This window comes from Haliaeetus albicilla, chromosome 16, assembly GCF_947461875.1.
Source record: "Haliaeetus albicilla chromosome 16, bHalAlb1.1, whole genome shotgun sequence".
NCBI classification, from domain to species: Eukaryota; Metazoa; Chordata; class Aves; order Accipitriformes; family Accipitridae; genus Haliaeetus; species Haliaeetus albicilla.
The window spans coordinates 27,705,884-27,717,964 of record NC_091498.1 but is presented as its reverse complement, the minus strand read 5'-3'; the positions used below and the strand labels follow the sequence as shown (position 1 = coordinate 27,717,964).

The 12,081-nt window shown below is 43.5% G+C and overlaps 1 protein-coding gene across 1 annotated transcript in view; it reads left to right on the top strand.

The window, feature by feature from the left end:
- Positions 1 to 1,970: 1,970 nt before the first annotated feature.
- SLC17A6 (solute carrier family 17 member 6) overlaps positions 1,971 to 12,081 on the top strand; it is a 34,152-nt gene continuing 24,041 nt past the window's right edge. Inside the window, exons 1-3 of the mRNA XM_069804072.1 lie at positions 1,971 to 2,775; positions 5,722 to 5,974; positions 6,716 to 6,834. Coding sequence (XP_069660173.1) covers positions 2,690 to 2,775; positions 5,722 to 5,974; positions 6,716 to 6,834 — 458 coding nt within the window. The 5' untranslated portion in view covers positions 1,971 to 2,689. The remainder of the gene's footprint in view (positions 2,776 to 5,721; positions 5,975 to 6,715; positions 6,835 to 12,081) is intronic.

The window sequence follows — 12,081 nt, the reverse complement described above, 5'->3', positions numbered from 1 at the left end:
TTGTTTCTTCTAGAAATGGCTTATTCTACCAAGGTTAAATAACTAACGTATAATGTTAAAAAAGCTGACAAGTCTGTACATATTTTATAACACTAATGACATTAGCTTCCTACTGCTCTTATCAGTGCCTCATGTGAAACCAAAACAGCTGAGCTTGATCAGGGTGTGACTCACTGATATCCAAATATAACATGTGATAGACATAAAATTTCTACTTCAGATGGCTACAGCAGCAGCCTAGTCACTATAGCATTTTACTATACCAGGGTTGTTTGCTATTTTGCATATTTATCCAATTAAGGACTAGCTAATTCTCCTCTAGTAAGTAGTCTACACCCAGGAATGTCTCATCTGGCCTTTAAATTCATTTTCATGGGATATGATAAATTATTTATCTTCTCCAAATCAGTCATCATTTACTTATTAAATGCTATTATTTCACTTTAGTAGCCATAGCATCAAAAACATGCCAGTGCTGAGCCTTCTAAAAAAAGGGCGAGAGCTCCTTGTATGTAGTGTGCAAATAAACAAAGCACCTTGGCCCTGCAGACTTTACAGCGTCAAATTCCAGCTTAGAAAAGTGCTCAGTACTTTTCTGAAAGGCTTGCATTACGGAATCCAATCCCATTTCATCCCTGCTAAACAATTTCCTGTTCTGCTGCCCCTCAGAAAAAAAAAAAATCTATTAATACAGGTTTCCTTTGAGCATCTGCAATGGCACACTGGAGCCATGAAACACTGGGAAGACTTGCTTATATAACTGTGCAGCTTTGCACGTACTGGGAAAAATCCTTTCGGCAGCGTAATGGTAGTGAAGATGCTGTACTGAAACCTGTGCTGAAAACCACACTCGGTACCTACCATGATTTAGAAATCAGCCCTGTGTTATGATGCTAATTAGCGGCATTTCAATTACATATCGTTTTAATTTATTTTCGACTCTAGTACTTTGTAGTTCTTTTACAACTTTGAAAGGAGATACTGAAATTCGACACGGATTAGTCATTGTGGGAATTTCAAAATTAGAATAATTGGCCTTTCTTGTATAAACGTGCTTTGCCGCTGTAAAACTTCATTAACCCTCCACCAGAGGGCAACATCAGAAAAAAATATTTGTATAAATCCAAAGAGCAGTTGCTTTCAGGATATTGCAGCTACAACACATGTTTTCACCAGGGACTCTGACTTTTAAAATAGGCTGTTTACATTTTGTCACCAGCTAAGCAAGTGAAGGAGCTTAATAATTTTAGGCGGCTTTGTTTAGAGCACAAGTTCTATGTCATTTTTTTTTTTTAATTAACAAATCTACAGAAACTTTAGGATTAACACGAAGCCTGAGAGAAATATAACGGTTGTGACTTTTTGGAAGAAATGCTACGTTTTGCACCTTCAATCTGCTTCAAAGTGAATAAAGTTGGAAAATTACTACTAGATTCTGGAAAGAAAAATGATCCCGTTCAGAATGCGCCCACCTCATTCCAGGGCCGTGAATATCACAAACCAAGTCTAAACGTTACGCTGGCCTCCTCAGAGGCATGAAAGCAGAGGACGCAAAAGAGATGGAAAATATTAAAAGCTTAAGAGAAAGCAGCCACTAATGGCTGCCTAATATGCTGCAAAAAAAAAAGCCGTTTGGGTCAATACGGATGTAGAGATAAATATACCTTTAGAACAGATGTTATCTATTTACAGCCAGACCACCATTATTTGCAGTCAATGCCCTGCTTCCCCAGAAGTGCCACTGACTGCGCGAAGGCCGTGTCCCTTCTCCACCCGTGTCTCCGGCCGGCCCCGAAGCCGGGGGGGGGACACACACGACGCTGGGTCCGCGGGAGGCCCCGCGGTCGCGGGTGGGAGGCGGGGGCGCGGCTCCCCGTGGGCTGCGGAGCGCGGTCCGCCCCCGCGGCGCGGAGTGGGCGCGGCGCTGTCCGCGGTGCTGAAGGAAGGGGTAGGGGCAATGGGAGGGGGTGCCGGCGCTGTCCGCGGTGCTGAAGCGGGCGAAGCGCCCTGAGGGTGCCGCTCGCCTCCGCCTCCTCCGCCGCCGCCGCGGCCGCGCTGGGAGCAGCGCTGCTGGGCGGGTGGGCGAGCGGGGGGGCAGCGCGGAGGCGACAGGATTTCTCGCCGTCCGAGGGATTCGGCCGGCGGCTCCGGGGAGCGGGGGTGCTTCGCCGCTGTCTGCCTACGGCGGCCAATCGCACCCCTCCTCCCCCTCCAGCCCTCCAGCCGGGGACGCCGCCAGCGCCAAACCGAGACCGCTTTGAAACGCTCCCGGCAAAGGGATCTCCGTCCCCTCCCAGCCGGGCATGGCACTGCCCCCACCCGCCGCCACTGAACCCTGCGAGGCCGAGAAGACTTTCTGACCGAGCCTGGCAACTCCGCGCTGCCGGGAAAGCCGGGGGGCTGCCTGCAGCGCGCTCCGACTCCCCGCTCGCTGCCGCACACAGGCGCGCTCCCTCGCCCTCGCCCTCTCCCCCCCCGGCTCCGCACGCCGTCTCTCCCTCTCTCTCGCACACACGCACACACACACACGCGCGCACACGCTTCCTCTCGCTCTCCCTTTACCCGGAGGTGCACTGATAGCCATTTAATGGGGGGGGAAAGTTAAGCGATTAAACCAATATGAACCCTCGTTGCTCGTAGTAGTGCCCTATCCAGAGCAGAGCAGAGTCCAGCGAGCACCCCTGCAGGAATGGAGTCGGTAAAACAAAGGATTTTGACCCCTGGCAAGGAGGGACTGAAGAATTTTGCTGGAAAATCGCTTGGTCAACTCTACAGGTAAGACTGAGATCTCTTAGAGGACCCTACTTCCAAGAAATAATTGGAAGCTTTTCTTAACCGCCAGCTGCTGAAGGAGGTCGAATGCTTTGGGGAGGTTTGTGGTGGAGGGGCTGGGAGCTGTTGAGATACCGCCGATATAATCTGGAGCCTGGAAACTAGTGCAGAAGCTTCTCAATATGGCACCCTCGTAACTTCTCTATCTGATTCGTAGATGGTGTCAGTAAATATGTAGCGAAAGATTACCCCATCTTTCTCCCACGAAAACAGGATCCCATCTTGAAATCATAATCAGGAGAGAGCAGCTCCCTGTATTTTTGTTCTGTGTTAATTTTGCAATGCAGTCGCAGGATCTTTCCCGCTGCCCTTACCAATCATTAAAAAATAATAATAATAATCTTTCCTGGTTTCGATTAGTCTTGTCCCTTGTGTAATTTGTCGTCAGAGGAAGATAAACATGGAGATGTATAAATAATTGATATCCGAACGATTTTTTTTTTTCTCCTGAAGCTGAAACATATAGAGGGATGTGTTTAATTATTTATCCGTCTGCCTTGAGAAGCATCCACTTGTCTTATAAGTAATACACAACTGCAATTGCTAAACTCAAAAGCATCACTCCACAACAGTATGTTTCTGTGTGTACAGAACATTTCTACCATCTTCGAGCCCTGTACACACAGATAAACTAGCCCAAATTCTCTCATACCTAAAAAGTGTATGCACTGAAGTTGACACACCGTGCTCCATCCAGTCTGGGGACTTTAGTGACCTCCGGGACGTTTGAGAATAGTCTGTGAAATTCCAATGTATTTTCGATTGTCGCCTCTGCTAGAAATTACCCGAAGTGTTTTTTTGTTGGTGGTTTGGTTCGTTTTGGGTTTGTTTTTTGGTTTGTTTTTTTTTTTTTTTTTCCCCCGAATTACAGATTAAAGGTAACTGCGGATTTATCTGCCTAGGGTAGGTCACGTAAAAGTCTTTTTTCCATACCTATGCGGCAGTGTTGGGCACAGGCACAAGGCTGTTCCACAGCATGAGTCACAACTTCTGCTGCCATTTTCAGGAAAGGGGACATATCAGTGAAGTGATAAAGACAAAATTAAGATTTCCATTTTAGTAGGAAGGGTACAATTTTGAAAAGCCAAAAGCAAAACCAAAGCCACCAACAACGCAGTGAAAACCCTACAGTTTTTGGTCATATTTAAGTCGTTTTCAATGGTCAGAAAAAGAAAAAGAAAAAAATTGATAATCCAAAATAACTCCTTAAAATATAATTAAGGAAATCAACCTATTTTTCGCGCTAAAAGGCTCTACAAGATATAAATAAAACGATCATGTCTACTGCTTTTTATATAGTCACACAGTGAATAATGGAGAAACGGTGTTTGTATTTTCCAGCAAAACTCCTTTTGAACTCCCCCCCTTGATTAACAAATGCGCGATTTACTAATCTTTTTCAACGCACGGGGCTGAAGTAGTTTGTTGCCGATTCTTAGAATTAAAATAGTTTTCCTGTCCCTTACGCATTGATTTCTAGTGTATTCCCGAAGACAAGAAGCCCATTCAGGGAGAAAACATTTCTACACCATCTTTTATTCGCACGAACGAATTTTGAACATAAACCCACGGTGTTTTATTTTATTCACAACTTTAAGACATTTCTTAATGCTGCGGTCTTTAAGCATGAAAATAATTATCCCAGCAAAGAAAAACACGGGAGAATTTCAAGTGAGTAACTATTGGAGAAAATCCCTGTATTTTCTCCAGAACACGGAGAGCCTTTTGAGCCTTTTTCTGCTAATTGTTACTGCCCCATTAGCCGGATGAGTTAACCTCAAAGAGATGCTCCAGGAGAAGAATTTCTGACGTGAGAAAACACTCCTAGACCGGGGTGAGGGCAGGGGTAGGAGAGTCCAGGGTGTCGGGAAATGGTCACATATTCGCTCCTCAAGCTGACGGAGCTAGGATGGAAGCGGTTATTTCTTCTGTCTTTTAAATATCTCAGTGACTACAAAAGAAGATTAAGAGATTCAGCATGGGACACTTGCTAGATAAACCCGATCTTTCTTACTACCGACACGGCATTTTTAAAGCTTGTCCACCAAAGAAGAAATAAAATGAAATGTTCTAAGTCACCTTTCGTGGATGGCAGGGGTTTTTTTCGGTATTTTTTCTGTTGATTCGACATAGCTGCAAATAACCATTCCCCTTCAGATTCCTGCACATTGTCTTATAGGAGATAGGATTCTCATGCAAAAACAAGGGAGTGGGGGCAATGAGATCGAGCTTAAAGCTGATCTGGGAAGGTTAAACCTGCCAAGCAATCACGCCCTCACAACGTGTAGCTGAGCAGATGCGATCTTTTGGAAAGACTTCTCCGGAGATGCCAGTTCTTTAAAGACGGTCATGTTTTCTTCCACTGCATGTGACAGCCATTTTGCAAATCTAAAATAAGTAGCAATACCGCCCCCCCCCCTTTCTGTTAATATTTCTTTTGTTCCCAGACCTGAAGCGAAATACACACCAAGATGATCCCCCTTGGTGTTCCTAATAGAGCAAAGAGGGAATAAAACCTTCTCCAAAAGACTGTTTCGGTTTCCATACTATGCCTCTTGGGCTACCCAACATGGCGCCTCTGCAGTGGTTACAGATGATGTCTTCTTAATGCGTCCTACATATTTAAGCAGAAGTCTTTAATGATAGATGAGCAATTCTCAGCTAGAGCTCCTCCCTGGGCTCCTGCGGCGGGGTGGCGGGGGGAGTTGGGGATGACTAATCCTGACTCCCACAGGTCACCGCCAAAGAACAGTTGAAGGTGACTGGAAAACGAGGAATAAATCCTCAAATCAATCCAAAGCGAGCCAAAGGGGCGGGGGGAGCGGGGAATTTAAGCCTTCAGCTACGCGAAGTGGCCAGGGCTTGACTTTCCCTTCTTGTGTCGGGCAGAGTCCTAGAGAAGAGGCAGAAGCCCGGGGACACCATCGAGCTGACAGAAGATGGGAAGCCCATGGAAGTGCCCGAGAAGAAAGCCCCGTTGTGCGACTGTACCTGCTTCGGGCTGCCCCGGAGGTACATCATTGCCATCATGAGCGGACTGGGATTCTGCATTTCCTTCGGGATCCGATGTAACTTGGGAGTGGCCATCGTGGATATGGTCAATAACAGCACCATACACCGAGGAGGAAAAATTATTAAAGAGGTGGGAACCCTTCCCTCGTAAATCCCATGTCCTCCCAGTACAACTCCGAGATCAAGCACCTTAGCGCAGGCGAGACGGGCTCTGATGGTTTCGCAGAATTTCCCCCCGCTTCAACCCGCGATGCCCCCCCCATCCCACCCAGCCCCCCCCCCCCGCCGCCCTTTGTAGGAGGGAAACCCCCGTCTTGAAAGAAAAACAATTTCTACCGCTTATTTCTATTTTTCCTTTTGGGTTCCCAGCCCCATTTTGCGGTATTAATTTGCGGACAGGTTGGGGGGGGGGGGGGTTGTGGGTTTTTTTGTTTGTTTGTTTGTTTTTCTTTTGAAAAACGCAGATAGCTCGTAGAATAAATGTAGGGGATGGGAGAAGGAGGGTGTCGAATAAGTCACTGCCAGCGGCTGCGCCGCGCTGTAAGGGAGACGAGGAGATTGTGCAGGAATTTCTGAAAACACTCGGGTGAAAGAATTTACGTTGCTAAAAGGCGTTAAATGATACGAGCCCCTTTTAAAAGCGAGTCACAGCGTAGTGAGAAAGAGGTGAATGCTCAAGACGAGTGTCAAATCTACAAGTCCGGAGACAAGCCAACTTACTCCTTGCACAGTTTACTCCTTGCACAGGGCGAGAGGTACGAAGTTACTGCGGGTGAATGCTTTAATTTGGCACGATTACAGCCTTCCTCTTCTTTTTTTTTTTCTTTTTTTTTTTTTTTTCTCCTTCTCTCCCGGGCCCTTGCATTGGAAGAAAGCGAAGTTTAATTGGGATCCTGAAACAGTTGGCATGATCCACGGCTCTTTTTTCTGGGGATACATAATCACCCAAATCCCCGGCGGGTATATCTCCTCCCGGCTGGCAGCTAACAGGTAACGATGGTCTAAATAACCCCAGGCTCCTGTACGAGGGGAGGGAGGGGGGCGGTCAGTGGCTCAGCCCCCCCCGGGAGCTGCCCTGCATCCCCGCAGGCAACCGGTCCCTGGTTCAAAGGCAGTCACGTTAAAAAAGAAAGAAAAAAAAAAAAGGAAGGGACGCTTGCATGAAGTGTGGAAAGGCGGATGAGATGAGGCATTGATCAGCTGTCTTCAGACTACCCGCTGGTTTTGCGGGGGACATCTCCTCTTGGTTTCTTTTTCCTTTAAAAAGTCATTTACGGAGGTTGTGGCAATGATATTCAAACAGCCTGTATTCAGACGCGAATTCAAAGATTCATTATTTCAGCAAAGCTTGAGCGATTTTTTTTTTTCCACGATTGAACGAAAGAATTTTATGGGTTTTGTTTTAATGAGAAGGAAAACCATCAGCAGGAATTTTCCATTAACGGAGAAATGAATTTAGAATGGTCGAAAAACATGTTTCAATGAGACTTCCACAATGAAAAGAAAGTGCAGATGGTGCGGGGACTTAAGGACTCGTTTCTATGGTGTCTGGCAATTTTTCAAGCACCCAGGGTGCGATTCTACCTGTTAATTAGATCCACTGAGTATTCAAGACACATGAGGCTTTCACTTCCATGCTTAATGCTATAGGCTCATCGTTTGCAGAAGTAGCGAAGGTCCTAGTGCCACTCTTCAAAACACTAATAAACTAAGTGCAAATGGGTACTAAAATCAGCAATATATACCTTTAACTCTTCTCAGGAGAGTGTAACATCAAAGGTAGGCTTGGATAGGCAGAGAGGCTTTGCCTGGCGAGCGAGCTTACTTGTGTTTGTTTGAGAAAGAAGGGGGGGAGAGAGGGGAGCTACGGCAAAAATGCTCTCTCCAAGTTAAATACCTTCTAGACAGAGACCTACACTAAAAATAATGAGTATTTACTAATGGAGAGATGCTTTGTAACTGAGATAACCCTAATAAACCTCTTTTTAAAGCAAATAAAACAAAATACAACATTCATTAAACAGGGGTATCCATTGCCAGTCTGTTTGCAAGTGCCATCTTTCTGATAATGGTTCAGAAATGTAAAAGGCCATTTCAAATAACAATTAACAGCTAGTTAAAGGGTTCTTCTTTTCTTCCTCCTTCGAGCATTTTTGCATCTTTACACAGTCTGTAACTCCTCAGGATTAACTGGAGTTTTGCTTGAGTAAAGACTGCAGGATTTGACTCAGAGAATCAAAAATCTGTATTCATTCACCCAAGCAACATCAGTAAAGTCATTTGAATCAATTCAGATTTAAAGTGGTGCAACTACAAAGATTTGCAAGACAATGGCAGGGGCATGCCCAGGAAAACTCAGTGTTAGAAACACACAACCTGGCATATGTGAGTCAAATTTTCCTCCTCTTCACAAACATTTACAACAGTAAATGAGGACTAGTTCCAGTTATTAACCTGGGTATATTTTAACTCAGCAATTTTCACAGATTAGTAGTTAGTTATTACTATTGTGGAAGCCTCTGAGACAACTCCAACACAAGGCAAATGAGTATGTAAATCACAGGTTTAATTAAGGAACTAGCTACGACTTACATGCCAGTAATTGCAAATAGTAAACTGTGGATAGTGGCTGTGATTTATAGTTAGTTTGTAGATAAAAATGGCAGAGAATATAGTGCTGAGTGGCTAGATGTAGTGGTTCGAATAACAGGGTATTGAGGAGGTGAAAATACAAGTTAGTTCCTGAATGCTACAAAGAGATTCTGACATCTACACATTCAACTTGAAATGAACAGGATGAGTGTAGGGAAAAGCAGCACCCAAAATAGGGTGCAAGCCTTGATGTCCATACCCTTACCAAGCAACTTCAGGAGAAAAAGTCAGACAAGTGAGTACGCAGGTCTAGAGGCCTGCAGCACCAATAGAATATGAGCTACTATAAAAGTCTCTGCTGATTTACATGTCTCGTGCTACAGCCACAACTGGTCCCTTCGCACTGGTGGATGACAGCCAAGTAACTTTTCTTCTTTTTTTTAGAAGCCTCACTGAATATCTTTGTGGCGTCAATGGTTTCCTTTGCATTCAGAGCAAGTCTGAATTCATACAGAAAAATGAAGTTCAGATGTGCTCTGTGTAAAAAATTAATAGACTCTAGAACAGCATCACCAGATTCAAGACAATCTGTGAGAAACTCAGCCTTGAGCTCAAGAAAAAGGGACATTTTCAAGAGATTCATTCCCTGGAAGGGAAGGAGATAATGATTACATGGAAAAGATAGCACAAATGAAAAACTGACTCCCAACTGCTAAGAGTGTCAAGGAAGGAAACCGGGAGGAGGGTTAAGGTGTGCTTTGCGAGTTTAATTTGTTATTGACGGGGAGTTGCTGAGTGTATGGCACTGAATTTGCTTGACATTAAGATTCAGTCTAGCAACCAATTACAGAGATTGGGTTGACATAATTCGAAAGTTTCTCTAAGGTATAACACATGAAAGAAATGACCCTCCTGTGGTATCAAGAAAACATTTATAGACACAATGCATTAATTTCAAGCTGGGCTGAAACCTTTTATTTTGATTCTGACCCTGTTTTAAAATGCTTACTGCCAATCAAGAATTAGCAAACTTGAGCTCTGAACCCTCTAACATATTTTCTTCAACTGAGTCTGTCAATGGGTAGCATTTTACTGAGATCCTTTGCTAATTGTAGAACTCAAGGCTGCTGCTGCATGGTTATTCTGTTCTGCCTTGACCCACTGCTCTTATCGTGCATAGCTCCCCATTACTTCTGACAGATCGGATTTAGTGATTTAGGGATTTACAAGTAGTAAATGGAGTTTCTCAGGAATTTGCACTTGATAGCTTGGGTCTCAATTTATCTCATATTGCTTCACTGAGAATGTTCTGTTATAGAGTATTTTCAGCCCAACACTAAGAAAAATGCTTTACTTAAAAGAGGTGTATTTACGCTGCTATAGTACCAACGAGGTCAAAAAACCTGTGTTTGAAAATTCCAGAGAACATTCAGAAACAACACGTCTCCTGAGCACTTACCTCTGGTGGGCAATAGAAGTTGGGCTAGTATGTTACGAAGGTCAGTGCTCCCGAACACCTGCAACCTCTGTTGACTTCCGTAGGAATAGAGAACCTTCAGCACATTGCAAGACAACATAATTTTTCAAAAGACACGGATTTGGCTTCAGGTGCCCCCTCATTTGCAATCAGTGAAGCTTTAAACTTGCATCCCTTGAGTAGTGTGTGAAAATAGAAGAGGATTCCTTTTTGCCAAGAGGCTAGAGACCTCTTCTCCCAGAGGAGGATCTGCCTCTGGAAGATCCTGGTATGAAAGCACTACACAACCGACCACAGCAGACTGGGGGAACAAAGAAAGTGCAGTGCGGAGTCCCATGGGTAGGGTTTATTACAGCTATACCTTTTCTCACGGTTAAGTTCTCAATGAACAATGAACAATTAACCTTGCCGTTGATTAAGCACGACACGATGGTAGCAGAGAGTATGGAGCAGGCTCTAGTAGTTTAGAGAAGGCGTCTTGTCACGTGGACATCCAGGTTTGCAGGTAATCTAGGTTACTTCTCCTATTTGAACATACGTACAGCCTTACACTAAAAAAAGCACCCTTCTCCCCAGGCTGCAGTACACTGGGAGTAGAATTCATGGTCCCCGCAGAGATGTTTACTTAACTATCTTTATCAAGAGAAAATCGACTATGATTCAGAGCTTTTGAGACTGTAGGGGCAAGCATAGACAAGCAGATTCCAGAGACAAATCCAAAATAATATAAATGTTTCTTGCTTACACCCTTTCTGATTAGTAATAGCAAAGCTTTCTCCCCAAAAAGTGAACGAAGAGTGAGACTTTTTTTTTTTTTTTTGAGATTGTTGGGGATTCAGTGCTATGTTTTTCATTAAATCACAGTGGATTTTGACTAGTATGAGCAGGGTTTTCAGGAGGAAGGAACTGAGTTGCTTTTGCATTGTTTAAAAGTATTTTTCCTTGAAAAATACAGGAAAACATGGAAATTCAAGTGTTATGCCCTAATACCATGTATCCATACTATTTAATCAGCTGAGCTATTACTCATAATGGTAGTTAATGCCATTTAAAAGCACGTAAATCTCATTTGAATGCTTTTAAACTACAGGTTTTAATATCAGCATTACAGAGGCTCCCACCGGTGGGGTTGTCATTATATGATTACAATGTGATGTGAACAGAAAGGGTATGAAATGCTGACAGTCCTCCAACCCCACTTAGTCTTAATTTCTACTTAGTCCACGTGAAGAACTTCTGCTAGTGCTAATCAGAATTCATCTAATCTTTACCAATTAAAAAAAACCCCAATCATCATTCTCAGTGACTGAAATATTATTAAAGGAAAGAAAAATAAATTTGTGGTTTGGTGATTCTTCAATTCTTATCATTCAAAATTTGATTTAAATGGAATGCATTTAAATACCAATGGCCAAGATGTTTAAATGTTCTGACACAATGCAATGAATACAATATTCTGGTGAGAAATTCAGAAATTTCATTTAATAATTACATTCTTGTGTAGTATCTTAACAACTATATTATAGACAGATTTTGCTGTTCTGATGCTTTGAAAATAGCAAACTGGAAACTGGTGCAGTTTTTCCTGACTTTGAGCTCCTCCAGGAAGATTTATACTGTTTAACTAAGCAAGTGAGTTAACAAGCACTTCAAACCTCAGGGGTATTGCATCATTTCCAGAATATGCATATCCCTGCCTGTATTCTGTATAGGGACCCCAGGTTACTTGGGGTATTTGCCTGTGTCATCACATAGTGTGATGAACCCCCTTCTTTTTGTGTTTTGCACAACCAAGTGAATGCCTGTAACCAGACTAGTGGTATTTATCACACTGGGAGACTGATGATTAACTGGGTAGTGTTTATGAACCTTTCAAAGATTTAGATACCATTATCATACCACTGAATAGTCTTTAAATAAGATCTACTGTGATCTTCACATTTCATCAGCCATTTCAGGAGTACGTATAAATGCTGATAAACTTGTGCGTACAAAAAGGACCAGACAATCAGATGATATATTAAACACCATTTGGTAGACTGAATTCTGTTCAATATATATGACACTTAAGTGCAAAGTAACAGCAGGGAGTGGGAAACCACCCTGGGAAGCAGTCATGCTGAGTGGGATCTTAAGCCATGCTGGACTAGAAACCCATCATGAGCTTC